This window comes from Choloepus didactylus, chromosome 6 (assembly GCF_015220235.1).
Source record: "Choloepus didactylus isolate mChoDid1 chromosome 6, mChoDid1.pri, whole genome shotgun sequence".
Taxonomy (NCBI): Eukaryota; Metazoa; Chordata; class Mammalia; order Pilosa; family Megalonychidae; genus Choloepus; species Choloepus didactylus.
In genome coordinates this window covers 24,266,182-24,285,294 of record NC_051312.1, presented here as the reverse complement: position 1 = coordinate 24,285,294, position 19,113 = coordinate 24,266,182, and the positions used below count along the sequence as shown (strand labels likewise).

General features: G+C 36.5%; 2 protein-coding genes across 2 annotated transcripts; one reads left to right on the top strand and one right to left on the bottom strand.

Annotated features, from left to right (window-relative positions):
- Positions 1-7,160: 7,160 nt before the first annotated feature.
- LOC119538219 (putative olfactory receptor 5AK3) lies at positions 7,161-8,090 on the bottom strand. The gene has a single exon (XM_037841042.1). It carries the CDS (start codon positions 8,088-8,090, stop codon positions 7,161-7,163), a length of 930 nt encoding a protein of 309 aa, XP_037696970.1.
- Positions 8,091-16,784: 8,694 nt separating this feature from the next.
- On the top strand, positions 16,785-17,714 carry LOC119538302 (putative olfactory receptor 5AK3). Its single transcript, XM_037841175.1, has one exon. The coding sequence runs from the start codon at positions 16,785-16,787 to the stop codon at positions 17,712-17,714; it is 930 nt and encodes a 309-aa protein (XP_037697103.1).
- Positions 17,715-19,113: the final 1,399 nt, after the last annotated feature.

The following is a 19,113-nucleotide window of genomic DNA, read 5'->3' as shown; positions in this document are numbered from 1 at the left end:
CTAGGTGTATACTCAAAGGAACTGAAAGTTAAGACACAAATGGGCATTTGTAAACTGTTGTTTACTGCACATTATTCATGACTGCCTAGCGATGGAAGCAGCCCAAGTGCCCATCAATGGATGAGTAGATTAACAAACTGTGGTATATACACATGATGGAATATTACACAGCTGTAAGACAGAATGAAGACATGGAACATATAGTAAGGTGGGTGACCCTTGAGAATATTATGTTGAGTGAAATTAATCAGAAACAAAAGGAAAATACTGTATGTTCTCACTAATATGAACTAACATTAATGGCAAACTTTTGAGAGTTAGAAGCCGATTACACAGACTACCAGGAGATAGAAAGAGGGTAGAGATCAGGCATTTTATGCTGAAGCACTACAGAATGTTCAGCAGGATTGATTCTATACATCCAGAAATAGCATAATAGTATGTGAAGGTAGCACAGCATTGTAAGTACACTGAACAAAGGTATCTGTGAGTAAAGATGAAAGAGGTGGGATAGGGGAATGTATGACACCAGAGGTAAAGATAAATGATAAAGACTGGGACTGTATAACTTGTCAAAAACTGGAGTGGCCAGTGACTGTTGCTAAATGTATAAATATAAAAATGTTTCTACATGTGGGAGAACAAATGAATGTCAACCATGCAAGGTGTTGAAAAAGGGATGGTGTTGGGAGAAAAATGTAATCAAAGAAAATGGAATCTATGGTCAATAGTAATATTGTAATATGCTTCCATTAAATGTAAAAAAGCAATATACCACAGTTAAATGTGTATGAGAGAGGGATACAAGGGAGGGATATGGGATATTGTTAGTGGTGTTGATTTCTGTATTGCATGACATATTATTTTTCTTATTATTATCATTTTTATTACTCACCAAAAAAAACACTTTTTCATAGTAATCAATATGTTCAAGTGCTGACTGTGGTGATAAATGTACAACTATAAGATGATACTGCGAACAACTGACTGTACACTGTGGGTAATTGTATGGTATGTGAATATATCTCCATAAAATTGTAGGAAAAAATATAAATACAGGTAAAATTGCTGGAGAAAACATGGAAAGAGGGATGTACCCATTTACTGTTGATGAGGAGGAGGAATGGAGTAGCCTTTCTGGGGGTCAGTGTGGTGGTTATACAGGAAGCTAATTATGTGGGGGCCATGAGGTCCTGCAACCTCATTATAGGGTGTGTACTTGGAAGAGATGAGAGCAGAGACATGAATGGACATTTGCACACTAGTGTCTGTGGAGGGAGTGTTCATGATATGCAATGGGTGGAGGTGGCCTAAGGGTACACTGACTGAGGAACAGAGTGGTGAGCTGTGGTGTATGCATACAATGGAATATTGAGCAACTATGAGAAGGAGTGAAGCTCTGAGACATACCACAATGTGAATGGATCCTGCAGACAGCATTTTGAGTGAAGTACACCAGAAACCAAGGCAGACACTATCATGCCTCACCAATATGGACTAACTACAATGTGCAAACTCAGAACTGAATCTTAGAGCACAGCCTACCAGGGAAATGCTTATAATTGTGCCTAGGAGTCTCTCTGAGAGCCTCTTTGTTGCTCAGATGTGGCCCTCTCTCTATAGCTAAGCCACCTCAGTTGGGGATGTCATTGCCCTCCCCACTATGTGAGACCTCACTCCCAGGGGTGGAAATCTCCCTAGCAACACAGGATATGATTCCCAGGGATGAATCTTGACCAGTCATTATGGGATTGAGAACATCTTCTTGACCAAAATGGGGATGTGAAATGAAACAAAATAAAGCTTCAGTGGCTGAGAGATTCCAAATGGAGTCAATAGGTCACTCTGGTGGACACTCTTACACACTATATACATAACACTTTTTAGGGTTCAATGTATTGGAATAGCCAGAAGTAAATACCTGAAATTATCAAACCCCAACCCAGTAGCCTTGAATCTTGAAGACAAGTGTATAATAGTGTAGCTTACAAGAGGTGACAGTGTGATTGTGAAAAGTTTGTGGATCACATTCCCTTTATCCAGTGTATGGATGGATGAGTAGAAGAATGGGGACAAAGACTGAATGAAAAAATAGGGTGGGATTGAGGGGATGGATGATTTCCATGTTCTTTTTTACTTTTATTTCTTAATCTTATTATGATTCTTTCTGGTGTAAAGAAAGTGGTCAAAAATAGATTGGGGTGATGAAGGCATAACTATATCACGGTAGTGTGAACAGTTGATTGTACATCATGAATGATGAATTTAATGAAAAAAAAAGAAAAAGACAAACAATTTTAGCAAAGGGCCTCCTTAACTCCTGCCCAGCTGGCCAGGGGATATGAGATAAGAGGACCAGCTCTGGTACTGCTGCTGTCCTTACATGTGTGCCACTTTTGTTTCCTTGAAGACCTTGCATTTAGGGGATCTGACCCTGGTCTGTGTGTGAAGGATTGAGTGCATATGTGAAGGTGGCACCAAAGAAGAGTATTTGTACAACACCACCTGAAAGGTGATGGTTTTCCTGACATTTGGTTTTCCCTTCTAGCTCCTTTTCTGAGGCACAATGTTGGACCTGAAGATACAGTTTCTCTCTTTGCAGAGGAAAGGAGCTGGTTAGTTTCCATTAAGATGTCTCAGAAGTGAAACCCTCTCTGTTAACAGGATTGTAAAGGCAGATGATATTCTACCTTGTGTTCAGAGAAAGAGGTTAAGGTTGGACACTTGGATGGAGCCTGCCTGTGGACTCCCCTGCCTCAGTGTGCCACCACACAGCTGCCCCTTTGGACGTTCTATGGAGAAAAGACTCCAGATCAATAGACACCTGCTTGCATGAGTCTTCACTTTTTCACTGCTGTGGTTCCATTCAGAAATCACTGTAACTTGGCTGTTTTTTGCTATTTGAGTTAACCTATTAACATAGGTGGATTTGATTTCCATGCTACAGTGTTGCGGCATCTTCCAGCTGCAGACCTTCAGTGTGGAACTCCTGCCTTTCAAAAGTGCTGCAGGGCCTCGCCCTCATGTGGGTCATGAAGGGGCTCCCACATGGCCCCTACACTGACTCTGAAGATTGCACAGTTTCCCAGAACTGTGCTGCAAGGGCGTTGCCTAGCCGGCACCCACCTGAACCAAGACCTGGAGGGCTGAGATCCACTCTTTTCAACATTTGAATTTTCCAGATCATAGCAGGAAGAAGCAGGATGCTACCAGATATAAGTGTGTTCTCAAGTATCCTGGCAGGGTGGATATTCCTAGAAGGGGATATTCACATGTAGGGAGGAGCAGGAAATGGGTTGCAGATCAGAAATTGGGCCCAAAGCTGATTATGATGCTGCATGGTGAACAAGAAAGCTGAGAACTGCACTTATACTTAATCCTGACCTTTGGAAATCTATTCCTCCTTAAAAAAAATGGTTTTCATTAGTGTTCAGCAAGAAAAGAAAAATAAAGATAATGGAATTTACTTCCTGAATTGGTGGTTTTGCTTTATACTAATAAAAGCAATGTAGTTGGTCTTACAAATACAAATACTTTTAATATTGTCACAGTTCTCACCTTTGCAAATTAAAAAGGTATGCACTGGTATTTTATTCTCATTTTAATTTTCCTTTCCTTGATGACAGTAATGATACAAATCCTTCAAAGATTTTTAGCCATATGTTTTACCTTTTTTGGTAGCATCTGGTCTTTTCCTCTTTAAATTGTTGATTTTATGTGGTTTTGCTATATTGTTGATACAAATCCTATATTAGTTAACAGTGTTGCAAACATGTGAATAAATAGAGATTCTTAATTTAGTAGGCTTGAGTTTATCTAGCTTTTTATTCTTAGATTTAAAACTTCACTTACATGGAGGTGTGAAACTGGAGTTTACAAGTTTGTTTCCAATGTATATATTTCTAATACATTTAAATTGTTATAGAAAAATTTTGGCAACTCCTGCTTTAAAGTTCTAGAGGTCTTCAGAAAAACTGTTCTCTTTGGGCTTCCCAAAGACTCTACTTGGTGTTTTCCTAGCACATTTAGTCTCACCCCATGGGATCTGTGTAATTTTCAGGCCAAGTTGGAAACTTCTATCATACTAAAGCTTGGACATTCTTTGGAGCCTTCTTTTGTCTGTTTCCCAACTTCCAAGTGACCCAATAAATGGGCTGGAGCAGCATTCTCAAATCTGTTGCACACTGCCTTTGAAACCAAGTGTTGCCTACCAAGCACTGTGTGTCCTTCATAGTCATAGGAAATTCCAGCCCTAACATGTAATTTGATACCTAATATCTAATACTGAAACAATTCTAGGGAGTTTCCCTTTTAGTAGTTTCATGTCTGATATGGTAGAGCCAGTGGATTCATAAACCATTAGTGTTAGGATATCTGGGGAAACTTTTAAATTTTCCCATTTTACCTGTAGAGATTCCAAATCCCTAGGAAAATCTATCAGAAATCTGTTCCTAAAAAGGTCCCCAGGTGATATAGTTGCCATCAGTACAGTTTGAAATTTGGGTAATATGGACACTGTCCATGTGGTTGCTTCTTTTGTGTATTACTTCCTAAATATCTACTGTGGGTAAAACTCAGTAATGGGTGCAATGGGGCTACAAAGCTTGATTCCTGGGTGTACTTAATGCATGTCTATTTCAAGCTCCTTTAAAACTGGTGATCATTAATGCTGAGACTGTTGGTGTTCTGCTGCTTATTACCTCATTGTTTGTCATTTTCTGGAGTTTTTCTGGGTCATTCACAGCAGAAAGTAGCCAGATATTTGACATGGTGTGTGTATCTGTCAAGTTGAATTCCTGGAAAGGGAAACATGCAAGTTATTTCAAACAGAAAAAGATTTAATAAACAGAATTTCAAAGTTAAAAATATTTGCAGTTGATGGAAGAATAGGCATAAGGAACACATCAAGATTGCTGGGATTCAGAGTTCAGGAATCTGCCTCTCATTTTCTGAACCCAATGAATAGACCCTAGAATCCCCAGTCTGGTGATGGAACCACATTAAGCCATTTATGTATCTATTCCTCTGCTGGCCAGAAAGAAGATAACATTTGGCTCGGTTCTACCTTCCAAATCCCCCATGAGAAAATCTGATTTCCATTCATAATGACAGGTGCAGGGACATCTGTCAACGTAGTTCTGAACATTTTAATGTCATCAATTAGAAGAAGTGTAGAAAGGAAGTTAAATGGAACATTTCAATATATTTACCTCCCAAAGACTAGAGAATGAATTAAGTGGTTACTATTTCTTAGGAGGGTTGCCTATTGATGGTTGAGCTTTGGACTTCTGCTTCAGGGATATTTTCTCAGTCTTCACCCTGCCTTCCCCTCCGGCTACCTTCCTCAATGGTTGTCTCAGCCTTCTGGCTGCTCTTCAGGTCTATGAATAAGTCCCACATCATAACTTTTCTTTTTTGAAAATACTTTTTTTTTCTCTTTTGGAACAAGAACTCAGGTGTTTATTTAGTCTCTTGCTAGACATAGTGTCTATTTAATTACATGTCACAGTGGACTTACAGGGGACCATCAGTAAATGTTTGAAACTGCACTAAATAAATGAAGGAATCAGGAAATGATTCAATCCCACTTTGTCTATATTTTCCTTCCTCCCTCTGGACACAAATAGCCTGTAAGTGTGACTGATGATTCATGAAATTAGTTGAAATTATTCAGCTTCACTCCCACCTATTTTACAGTGGTGAAAAGGAATGCCTTCCCTTTCATATATGCTAACAATCATATTGAATCTGAAGCCAGAATCTAACACAACTCATTCCACCTTCAAATAAGCCTCAGAGATGTAGCTACTTCTGTCTATTTGTTGGAGAGCCCATTTCCTTGGAATTTCCTTTTTGTCATTATTGAATGAAAAGCACTATATGCCTCTCTATTCCCATGTCTGGCATTGGATATTTATACTAGTACATGAAGAAAAGGTATTCTTAAGTGGAACACAGATTTTCTCTTACAGGGCCTGAGTCCATCTTCATTCTACTTTTCTAATGACCATACAGCAGTATCTGGAGTTTCTCTGCTTTAGGATACTTGGACCCATCCTGGGGGTGAAGGTCCTTTTCTTTTAAAATAAAGAGTCTCTCTGGAGGAGAGTCTACATTGACTTCAGGTTATTTTTTTCTCTTCTCTTAGAATTTATGAGGGATGTCATATTGAAAAACATACCTTTTACTCTTGCCCAATTCTCTTCATATTGTACTTATAAGTAGATTTGTGGGTACTTCATTAGTCCACCTGGTATTAATTTGATGGGAAACTTGTTCTTTCAATCAGTTATCAAGACATTTACAATATTTAGGTGGTTTTCTATTCCCTGCCCTCAATCTACTTGTCAAAGCTTTTATGTCAACCTTTTTCTTCCTGCCTTAGAGGGCTCATGGCCTACTTTGGAGTTCCCAATGATTTTCCACAGTTTAAACTCTCTGATCTAAAAGCATTGTTATGCATCTAATACATAGATCATCTCTGTTTAGTATTTTAGATCCATCTACATTCTAGATACTCTGTCTGTATTGGAGAAAGAAAAAATTGTTTCACCCTTTCTCTTTCCCTAAGTCAAGAAAGTGATAGATTCAGATTAAAGAGGTAACTAATGGGAGAAATCAAGGTTTTCAAGTGTTGGTAAATGTCATTGACATGGGCATACTGTGCAGAAAATAGTCTGAGTCATAATATGCTTTTTACAGTAATAAATTTATTTTACATTTAAATTTTTGTAAAATTTGAAGACATTTTAAAAGAACAATATTGTAGATGATTAAAGGAACTTGTAGTTAATGGAAAATAATGAAGACTTAATTCTCATTATTTCATAATATTTAATATTTTTATATACAAATGCCTGTTTATACTCTTTAAGAATGTATTTGAAATTTACTTGATGTATTAAATAATTTGCAAATTTTATATATGCTTTATAAATTCAGGTAGCCTGATAAAGCTCTTTTCAACAGGTAGTGTCAGAGAACTTTCTGAACTTATTATAGGGTAAATTAATTCCAGGAGATGTTTAGTGTATTTCTGTATACTGATATCTTTTCTTTTCAGAAAAGAACTTGCTCTCAATTTTCAGAAACTTAAAATTGGATGAATTCTTGTCTATTGGATATTTTGAGTTGCTGAATTTTAATAATTTGGGTGCAGACTAGAAGAAATTCTTCCCTATTGCTTTTAGAGCTTCCTTTACTTCCTTATTTCTCAAGCTATAGATCAGGGGGTTCAATGTGGGAATCACAATTCCAGAAAATATGGAGGAAAATTTCATATTCTCCTGGGAATTATTAGAATGAGGCAGTAAGTATATGTAAAATAAAGTTCCATAGAAAATGGTGACTGCTGTCAGGTGGCAGCCACATGTGGAAAAGGCTTTTTTCCTCCCTGCAGTAGAAGGCACCTTTAGGATGGAAGCCAGGATGTATATATAAGAGAAGATGATAACTGACACAGTGAATATCACATTGAATCCCACAAAGACACCAAGTAGCATGATGTTCATGCCAATGTCAGAGCATGAAATGGCAAGAATCGGGGCAGTGTCACAAAAAAAGTGGTTAATGGTATGGGACTTGCAAAAGGACAGTGAAAACATTAAACCTGCATGTACAGAGGAATTAATTGAGCCAATTACATATGAACCAGCTACCAGTAGGATGCATACTGTATGGGACATGGTTGTGGAATAGTGAAGTGGTTTAGAGATGGCTACATAACGGTCCACTGCCATACCAGCCAGGAGGTAACAGTCAGTTGTACCAAATGTCCCATAAACCCAAAATTGCATTACACATCCCACAAATGAAATTGATTTATTTTCTGATATGATGTTTTGCAACATCTTGGGAGTGGTAGCAGATGTGTAACAGATATCAACAAAGGCCAAATGCTGTAGGAAAAAGTACATGGGTGTTTGAAGTCTGGGATCTGCTTTGATGAGTAAGGTCATTCCAATATTGCCCACCATGGAGGTCATGTAGATCAGTAGAAATACAATGAAGAGGACATTCTGAAACCTCTGCTGAACACCAAATCCCAGAAGAATGAATTCAGTCAGTTCAGTGCCATTTCCATTGGTCATGGCTGCCAATATCTAGGAATGAATAAGAAAAGAAGGGAGATCTTTGTAACTTCTCAAAATTAAAACATTTTTAAGTTTCATTTCACATTTATTCCCGGGATTTTTACGGCAAACATTCACAGTTGTTTTACTGCTTTCCAGATTTTTTTTTTTATTTGAAAACCCTGAGACTGAAGTTACAGTTTAGTAATGGATTCATTTTCAATTGATAAGATTTTTAGAGAATAAGGCTGACAATAAGTGTTCTTGCCTGAAACTCCTTCCTTCATTGGGTTTTTAAAATATTTTTAACAGGATAAGTTGTAGGTTTACAGAAAAATCATGTAAAAATACAGTGCTCCCATATAGACACCAAGTGCTGACACTTTGTATTAGTGTGGTACCTACGTTACAAGTGATGAAAGAATATTAAAACATTACTGTTAACTACAGTCTGTAGTTTATATTAGTTGTATTGTTCCCCATTTAGCACTCTAGTATTAATACCTATACTATTGTACTTTGTTATAATTCATGAAAGAATACTCATATTTGCACTATAAACCCAAGACATCATTCACAGCAAGGATCAGTTGTTATGCAGTCCTATGTTTTATCTTCAAATTTTCATTCTAGTAGCTTCCATGAACAAAACTTCCCCTTTTAACCACATTCATGAACACAATTCAGCACAGTTAAACACCCTCACAATATTGTGCTACCATCACCACTATCCATTTCAAAACACTTAATTTCAACCTAAGTAGAAATTCTGCACAAATTTCCTCATCTCCCTATTCTATGCCCCTATTCAATCACCTGGCAAGCTATATTCTAGACTCTAATTCTATGAATTTTGTTTGAAGGGCTATATTCATTTAGAAATGAGTGCAGCTGACTTTGATAAGGAAATGGACCCAAACTGCCACAAGCATAACAAAATAAAAAAAAGAGATTTTTTTAAATGAAGCCACATCTCCTTTACAGGATGAGAGAAACAAGGTGTTTTTGTTAGTTTGTTTGTTTAACCATTTTCAGGACTGAAAAGTGTCCATTTGTTTTAAAGAAAATTGAGCAATGTGCACACACTGGAAAGTTGTTTTCCTGGTGAGTTACTTTCATTCAGAGTCTTCAAGATATTATAGACAGTTTTCAGGGTGATCTTCTGTGATAAAAGTCAGAGCTAATTGCATCAAAAGAGAGATGCAAACCAACACAATTTGGTTTAAATTAAGAAAATATCTCATATGGTTTGAGGATCTAGGGCCTTTTTTAAAGTGTGGGGCTTTTAATTTTGCTCTAAATATATATTTGTGATTCTACCAGATGGACATGCTAACTTCCAGAAAAGACATCTCCAAGTTGAGGAAGTATCCTGGACAAAAGCATGTGATGTTCCCCTGCAAGCTAAGATGGAGAGTCAAAATGAATCTGCAATTTTATATATTGCTCTAATTATCAGCAGTTTCTGCATTAAACTGCAGGTGGTTTTTTCTGTATTCCTTTCAGAGATATTCTTAACTAAAGCAAACATTGAGTCTAGACTTGATCTCTCTTTACTACAAACTTTTAGCTGTTATTAAGAAGAATTATTTCACTAAAACATTTAGTGGACATCAACAATTTTTGAGCCTTTGCTTCAGATGCTGATTATCTGAAGTGTTCCTAACTCACCCATTTGAAGTTTGTTACTCTGTTTCCACTTCTAATTTTCTGTATGTGGAATGCTGCACAAAACCTAAGTAAACTTCCTGGTGAATTTCTCCAACTTCTGTTCTTGCATTTTTCTTCACATACTACAGAAACGTGTGTCTACTTATTAAAAACTGCAATAGGAATTGCTTCTTTAAATCTGTATACATTTACAGTATTCCTTTCTACACCTGCTGAAGGAAGGTGGATCCAAGGTTATACTTATCATCTGCTACAAACAGGATTTATTATGAGGGTTGTAGTATTCGCACTTATTCCCAAGAGAATTTAGACTCTTTTGGCTTATTTGAGTGCACAGAGGCGAGATTCCCAGTTGAGACCTTTTTAAAACAAATGTATTTCCAGTCTCTCTTCTTTGGGATTTTGTCTTGCTTATATCCATGATCATAGAGACCATCACTGGTTTGGAATTCTCAAACAATGGTTTGGAATACTGGATTTTCTGCTTCCTCTAAATTTCAGCTTCATCATCTGTAAAATAGGTCCAATGACACCAGGCATGTTTTCCTTAGTGATGTTATGAAAGCTAGGAAGGAATGTGCATGCATGTACATTTTGAACTTGAGAGTCATTGATGTGAGAAGGATTATCATTGTGAGGTTACTCCAAATCTTTTGCTGCTTGAGCTATTGTCATTAGCATGTACTTCAAATATTACCAAAGCCTGCCAGGTAAGAACTACAACTGAAGCTAGGTCCCCATCATCAGTGAAAGAAGATATTCATGTGTTTTTCTATCTTGGTTCTATCCATGCCTCACTCTGTTAACCCCCTGGTAGTCATGAGCAGAAGGAAGTTCACAGGCATTACCTTGGAGTTCTAGACCATCTATTCAGAGAGCTTTTTATGTATCCTACTTGAAATCAGCTGCTAAGTTATTTCATAGGGGTAAATCCCTTCTATACATGGTGTAGATTCCCTGAAAAGATTCTGGCTGAAAACTAAATCTTGTCTTAAATACATAGCTTATTTTTTCTAGAACTATAATTGGTGATCTCCCAGTGGTTAACATGAGGTATGAAATGGCTGTCTTCCTTGTTCTACTCTCCCTGGGGATGCACCTGTTCATGAGACTGTGGGAATGGAGTTGAAATCATGAATTCTCAGCATCATTCTTTCTGTGTTCAAACCCTGCTCCAACTGCCTATTAAATGAATGAAAATGGGCAAATTATTGAGCCTCTTTGAGACTTCAGTCATTAGGATTCATGAGTTCATCAACATAGAGGTTTATTCTCTTTTTTGGTAATGTTCTTTTCTGCTTTATCTGAACTCTATTTTAGCCCATCACAGAACATATCAGAACATGAATCTAGGAGTCAAACATTAATATGATCTTCCATTTCTCTAATTCAATACAGAAGCAATTCCTGTAAATACTACCATCTCAAATTTGTACAACTAAATGTAGTTGTCACCCTTTTCCTTATGAAACTCTAATCCAATCTGTGATTATCTCCCATTTGTATTTGAGGGTGAGACTTGTGAATGATCTTCCAAATTCAATTTTTGCTTTTATAATCCAGATTTCTAACAACAGGAGCAGGACTTAACACAGACCCCGAAACTTCCCACACTCACTCTATGATGACTCTATCACACTTAGAACAAAATCCAAACTCTTCAACATGACACCAAAGACTCCAAATGATAAGACCATTGCCTGGGTATTTTATGTGTTGTTCCATGAACATTTGAATGCACATGGATTTCAAACACCATACTTGGACTATGCCTCATCAAAAAAGAGTATACTTGCCTTCAAAAAACTCACCATCCAGAGTACACTAGTGATTCACAATATAATTACCTCATAGGAAAAACAATAGCTAAATAGTCAGGTGCATGGTGATGGGAAGAAAGGGAAAGATATAATTCACAAGAGTTGTGGGGAGGAACCAGGTGCATATATCCATGAATTACAGGAGGAACTGGGTGTATATATCCATAAATTAAGAAAGAAAGGATAAGTATGAATTAACCAGGAGAAAGGTGAATGGAAGCAAGTGTGGGGAAGGAAGAGTCAGTGAGTTTCTGTAGAGATCCGGGAAAAGACATGCCCCTGAGAAGTGGAAGTGCTGCCTGTGTTAAGGTTGGAGCTGACCGCAGTCAGCCTACAGTGAAGGGCCTTGTAAGCTGAGCTAAGGACTTTGAACCATATTCTGAGAGACATGGAAAGTCATTGCAGGAATTTAGTCCAGGTAGATACAATACATAATGTGTATTTAGTGCCAAGGCCAGACTTGTGGGAAAGAGGTCATTTAGAAATTTACTGTGGTAATCCTGAGTCAACATATCAAACTGAAAATGAAGTAAGACAATGACTATGGAGATGGAGAGTACAGAGTATCTTAAAAGGAAATAGAATTAACTGGGCTTCAGTGAGGGATTTGAATAAATATTACATTTTGAAACAGTAGAAAGTATGGCCAATGTCCTTGGGGAAGAAAACCCAAAGCCTCATTGGATTGAAAGCTTAGAATTTTCATTCCCCTTTAGGCATGCTTAGGACTTGGGATGAGAGTAAATGTGAACAGTCAGTGATCAAAATATGATGGGATGGCTGATGAAATGATATCTTGTAAGCAGTTCTGATTACCATCATCAGATTCAGCCTGGATTTCTCTCTAGATAACTCAGCTTTTGGTCAATCAAAATTCAACTGGCACAACACCTGCTACATGGTAGATATCCAGGGAAAATTAAAAAATAGTGACCACTTCAATAAACCTTAATTAAATAAATGAGTGATGGTTTAAATCATTAAAATCATGAAACCTAATGTCTGAAGTCTCAAAAAGGTTCAGTAACTGGCCCATTTTCACTCATTTAATAAGCAGTGGATCAGGATGTTGACACAGACAGAATGACACTAAATGTTCATGATTTAAACTCCTTTGCCATAGAGTTTCATCAACAGGTTCATTTGCCTGGAAAGAAGTTCAAGGAAGACAGCCATTTAAGACTTCATGATAACAACTGAGAAATCACTGATTATACTTGTAGAGAAAATAAATTTAAGAAGAGTTTTGAAAGTTCAGCCAGATTCCTTGCAGGGCATCCACACCATGGGAGAGTAGAGACAAAATCCTATGGAGTCACTTGGCAGTTGATTTCAAGAGGATACTTAAAGAGCTCTCTGAAAAGATGATCTAGAACTACAAGGTAGTGCCTGTGAACTTCCTTCTGTTAATGACTACCGGGGGTTAACAAAGTGAGGCATGGATAGTCAAAGTTAGAAAAAACAAGATTGTCTTTCTTCACTGATGATGGTGACATAGATTCAGTTGCAGCTTGGCCATTTCAGTTTTTGGCAATAATTCATTATGTATCAATAACAACAGCTCATGAGGAAAAGATTTGGAGAATCCTAGCAATTATAATCCTTATCATGTGCAAAGATCAAGATCCAAATATAAATGCATGCACCATAGCTTCCTTGCATATATAACATCAATAAGGCAGCCATGTGTAGTGGCATTGGACCAATTTTACAGATGATGAAACTGAAATTTAGAGGGAGCAGGATATACAGGATTCCAATCCATGCTTTCATAATCCCAAACCAGTCCCTAAAATCATGGATGCAAACAAGACAAAATTGCAAAGGAGAAAAACTTGAAATTAAAACAAAATGAAAAAGAAAAAAAATTTCTCAACTGGGAATCTCATGTCTGCCACTCAAATTAACCAGAAGAGTCAAAATCCTCTTAGGAATAAGTTTGAACTCACAAAATAAATCCCCATTTTGTAGCACATGAAAAATTATCACCTTGGGATCCACCTTCCAGCAGCAGGTGTACAAAGGAATATTCTAAATGAAGTAACTCAAAGAAGTAACTTCTACTGCAGTTTTTTTTCAAAGTAGACACACATTTCTGTAGTGTCTGAAGGAAAATGCAAGAATACAAGTTGGAGAAATTCACTAGGAAGTCTACATTTGGTTTTCAGCATCATTTCACCTTCAGAAGATCAGAAGTGGAAACAGAGTAGCAAACTACAGATGGAATAAGTTAGGAATACTTCAGACATTCAACATCTAAAGCAATGATTCAAATAATGTCAATGCACAGTAAAATTTTCAGTGAAATAATTGGTCTTAAAAACCAGCTAAAAGTTTGTAGTAAGGAGAGACCAAGTGTAGACTCAATGTTTGCTTTAGTTAAGAATATCTCTGAAAGGAGCACAGAAAAAGCCATTTGCAGTTTAATGTAGAAGCCTCTGATAATTAGACCATTCCCTCCCTAATTGTATAAAATTGGGGGCCCATTTTGCCTCTCCCTCCTAGCTTGTGAGACAACACCAGCATACTTTTCTTCAACTTGGAGATTCCTTCCCTGACAGTTACTGTCTCCACCTGGTACAATCACAAATACATACATATATATATATATATATATATATATATATATAAATTAAAAGCTCCACACTTTAACAAAGGTCTAGATCCTCCCACAATTTAAGATATTTCCTTAAATTAAACCAAACATTACATGGTTTGCATCTCTCCTTTGACACTATTAACTCTGAGTTTTATCACAGAAGATCAACCTAAAAACTGACTATAACATCTTGAAGACTCTAAAAGCAACTTACATCCATGAAAACAGACTTTCCAGTCTGTGCACATTACTTAATTTTCCTTGAGCCAAATTGACACTTTTAAACACTGAAAATGGTTTTAGAAAAAAACCTTGTTTCCCTAACATCCTGTAAAGCAGATATAGCTTCATTTAAAAAAATCTTTGCTGTTGTTGTTGAGCTTGTTGCATTTTGGGACCATTTTCCTTATCAGAGTCACCTGCACTTATCTAAATGAATGTTGCTCTTCAAAGTGGATCCATGGGGTGTGCACATTGGTTATATCATTACTGCTTTTGTATTGTAATCCATCAGAAATTTCTTCTAAAATATTCTTCACTGAGATTGTAGCACTCAAGGGCCTATACCGTATTGGTGTCCATACACTCTGTGAGTCCAAGCACCATTCCATATCCCCACTTAGCTCTTTAAACCATAGTCCAAATTTCCATGATGGAAAAAGTCCTTCTGGCAGCTCAAGCCTCATGCCAGGACCTCCATGCTGGCTTGCAGGTTTCTTTTCAATCTGCAGTTGATAAATATTTTCCCTACCAGGTTGTGAACTTGGCACAACTTTACAATCATCTGTGCTATATTTTATCTTACATTTCTGTGTTCTTTTAGTCCAGTATTTCTCACTATCTTTTACAGTACTCAGCCTGGTGCAGTATGTTGAAATAATTTTCTTCTTTGCTTTGAATAGTTCTCAAGGATTAAACAATTGCACTACTGATTTATATTCAAGGAGAGAGTTCAGATTTTGAAAACATGACCAAATAAGAATCCTCAAACACTATTTCATAAAAGCATTACTGCTGGCATTAAATACTCAGCATTCAAAGCATTTAAATGTTGGGAAATGGATAGCAGTGATGGTAGTAAATTATTGTGAGTGCAATTAACAGAACTGTGTTTGTGAATGTGGTTAAAAACAGAAATTTTGGTCATGGAAGTTGCTAGAAGGAAAATTTGAAGATAAAGCAGGACTGTATCACAACTGAAACTTGTAGACAATGCCTGTGATTAATAATACAAATTTGAAGGTTTTTCCTGAATTATAACAAATGTACAACACTAGTACAAGTTGTTAATATTAGAGTGCTTTATCAGGAAAAATACACTTAATTTAAAGTACTACTTAAAAATTGTTTAATATCTGTCATCACTATAATATGAGTACCACAAAAATGCAAAGGGTCAACATTAGGTTGCTTTTTGGGAGCGGTGTTTTTTACATAACTTTTCTGTAAAACTACAACTGCTCTACCTTTAAAATTAACTATATTAAGAAAAATAGGGGAAGGGGTTGTTGACAGAGTGTGACAGAATATGACTCCTGAGGATGAATCTGGACCTGACATCATGGAATTGAGAACATCTTGACCAAAAGGGAGAAGCAAAATGAGACAAAGTTTCAGTGCCTGAGAGATTCCAAATGGAGTCGAGAGGTGACTCGGTTGGGCACTTTTATGCATTATATAGAAAACTCATTTTAGGTTTTAAATTACTGGAATAGCTAGAATTAAATACCTGAAACTCTATGAAAATAAAAAAATAAAAAAAAAAAAAACAATGAAGGAAGGAGTTTCTGGAAAGAACACTCTGGTCTGTGCTCACTCAGGAACCCAGGCTGCAGGACAGACCCACAGCAACACATGTAGGGTTGCTACTTTTACCATGTAGCAAGTATAAATGCAAGATGCCTAGTTAAATTTGAATTTCAAGAAACAGTCAGTAATTTTGACTAAAAGTATCCCATGCAATATTTAGGAAACACTTATATTAAAAAATTACATAGCAAATGTAAAATTCAAATTTAACTGGGTGTCCTATAAATCATCTAGCAAATCTAAAATAAGGTTTCCAAAGGTTTCCTAGTGCAATATTAACCCAAAAGATGAAAGAGAAAGAGAATTGAAAATCTTTTGGGAATTGGTTCTGGTTGGCTGGGGAGAGCCATGAATTCATATGACACTTAAGGATATCTCAGGAAAAATTCTTCTCTAACCCTAATAATGTAAACAGCTTGGAGCAGGATTAAAGCAATAAATAGCTGAGAAAAATTTTAAGTTGTTTAAACAGTACAAAATCATATTTGTCTATTAATTGATGCAAGTAGGGATATTGTTTAACATGGTAGGGAGAGTGTGTTCATCTAAGTTTCTTAAAACCACACATAATAGAAGTCAGTCTTATTCTCTGAAAATATTGTTAATTTTGAAAATGAATCCATGGATAAACTGTAGCTGCTTATGCAGGGATCTCAAAGCAATAAAATAGAAAAAACAATGGAGAGCAATAAACCCAACTGTGAATGTTTGCCATTCCAAGTCAAAATAGTAATGGAAACTTAAGAATATTTTAATTTTGAGGCATTACAAAGGTCTCCTATTCCTTTTGGACAATCCTAGACATTGGCAGCCATGACAAATGGAAATGGCACTGAAGTTACTGAATTCTTTCTTCTGGAATTTGGTGCCGAACACAGGTTTCAGCATGTCCTCTTCACTGTATTTCTACTCATCTATGTCACCTGCATGGTGGATAATATTGGAATGATCCTACTCATCAAAGCAGATTCCAGACTTCAAACACCCATGTACTTTTTCCTACAACATTTGACATTTGTTGATATCTGTTTTACCACCACAGTCAGTCCCAAGACATTGCAAAACCTCATATCAGAAAATAAATCAATTTCCTTCATGGGATGTGTAATGCAATTATGGGTTTATGGGACATTTGGTACAAATGACTGTTACCTCCTGGCTGCTATGGCAGTGAACTGTTATGTAGCCATCTGTAAACCACTTCACTATCCTATAGTCATGTCCCATACAATATTAATTCAATTCATAGCTGGTTCATATGTAATCAGCTCAATAAACACCTCTGTACACACAGGTTTATTATTTTCACTCTCCTTTTGCAACTCCCACATCATTAATCACTTTTTTTGTGATGGTTCCCCAATTCTAGCCATTCCATGCTCTAACACTGCCATCAGCATCATGCTACTTGTTGTCTTTGTGGGATTTAACTTGGCGTTCACTATGTTGGCTGTCATCTTCTCTTATATATACATTCTGGCCACAATCTTAAAGATGCCTTCTACTGCAGGGAGGAGAAAGACCTTCACCACATGTGTCTCCCACCTGACAGCAGTCACCATTTTCTATGGAACCCTCTCTTACATGTACTTACAGCCTCATTCTAATAATTCCCAGAACAACATGAAAGTTGGCTCCATATTTTATGGAATTTTGATTCCCATGTTGAACCCCCTGATATATAGCTTGAGAAATAAGGAAGTAAAAGAAGGTCTAAAAGGAATAGGGAAGAAGATCTTCTAGACTGAACCCAAATTATTAAAATTCAGCAACTCAAAACAACCACTAGATATGAATTCATATGATTTTTCATTCAGAAATTGAGAATATGTTCTCTTAGATCAGTGATACTTCTTGCAAAATAGAGATATCAGAATATGGAAATACAGTAAACATCTCTTGAAATTAATTTATCCTACAATAAGGATAAAAAACATATCTCACACTACCTGTGGAGAAGAGCTTTATCAAGTCTGTCTAAATTTAGAGAGCATATATAAGTTTTGCAAATTATTTAATATGTTGAATAAATTTCAAAAATATTCTTAAAGAATATAAACACTCTTAGTTGTATATAATAGACAACAATATGAAATAATGAATATTAAATTTCAATCCTTCCTTTAATTACAATTTCCTTTAATCATCTGCAATGAAGCTCTTCTAAATTCTCTTATAATTTTACACAGATGTAAATGTAAAATAAATTTATTAGTTTAAAAAATGTCATATGATTCTATTTTCTACAGAATAGGCACATGTTAACAACATTTCCTCACACTTGAAAACTTTGATTTCTCTCATTACTCACCAACTTTAATCTGAATCTCTCTTTCTTGCTTAGGAAAGGGAAGTGGTGAAACAATTTTCATATTCTTTCTCCAATAGAGAGTCCAGAATGTAGATGGATCTAAAGTAGTGAATGATGGTCATCCATTTATGAGATACATACCCATCATTTTAATTCAGACAGTTTAAACTGCAGAAATGGAGGCCATGAGTCCTCTAAATCAGGCAAAAAACTGTTGACAGGGAAGCTTTGACCAGTAGTTAGAAGGCAGACAACAGAAAATCCACCTAAATATTATAGATGCCACACAGACTGGTTGAAAGAACATGTTTCCCTTCAAAGTAACACCAGGGGGTAGTGAAATAACAAAAAATGTACTAATAATAACAATATGAGGAGAATTCAGCAAGAGAAAAAGAAACATTTTTCAATAGGATATCCCTCATAAATTCTAGGAGAAGGGAAAAAAATAATCTGAACTCAATATAGAATTTCCTCCAAAATGACTGTTTAAAAGAACAGGCCTTCAATCCAAGGATAGGTCCAAATATCTTCAAAGTCCAGAACCTCCAGATACTGCTGGAGGGTCATTAGAAAAGTAGAATGAAGATGGACTGAGGCCCTGTAGGAGAAAAGTTGTGTTCCATTTAAGAATAACTTTTCTCCATGTAAGAGTGTCAATATCCTTTATCAAACATAGTGATAGTCACATAGTGCTTTTCATTAAATAATGTTTAAAGGAAATCCAAAGGAAATGGGCTCTCCAACAACTAGACAAAGTAGCCACATCTCTGAGGCTTATTTGAAGGTTGAATCAGTTGTGGTGGGTTCTGGCTTGTGATTCATTATTGA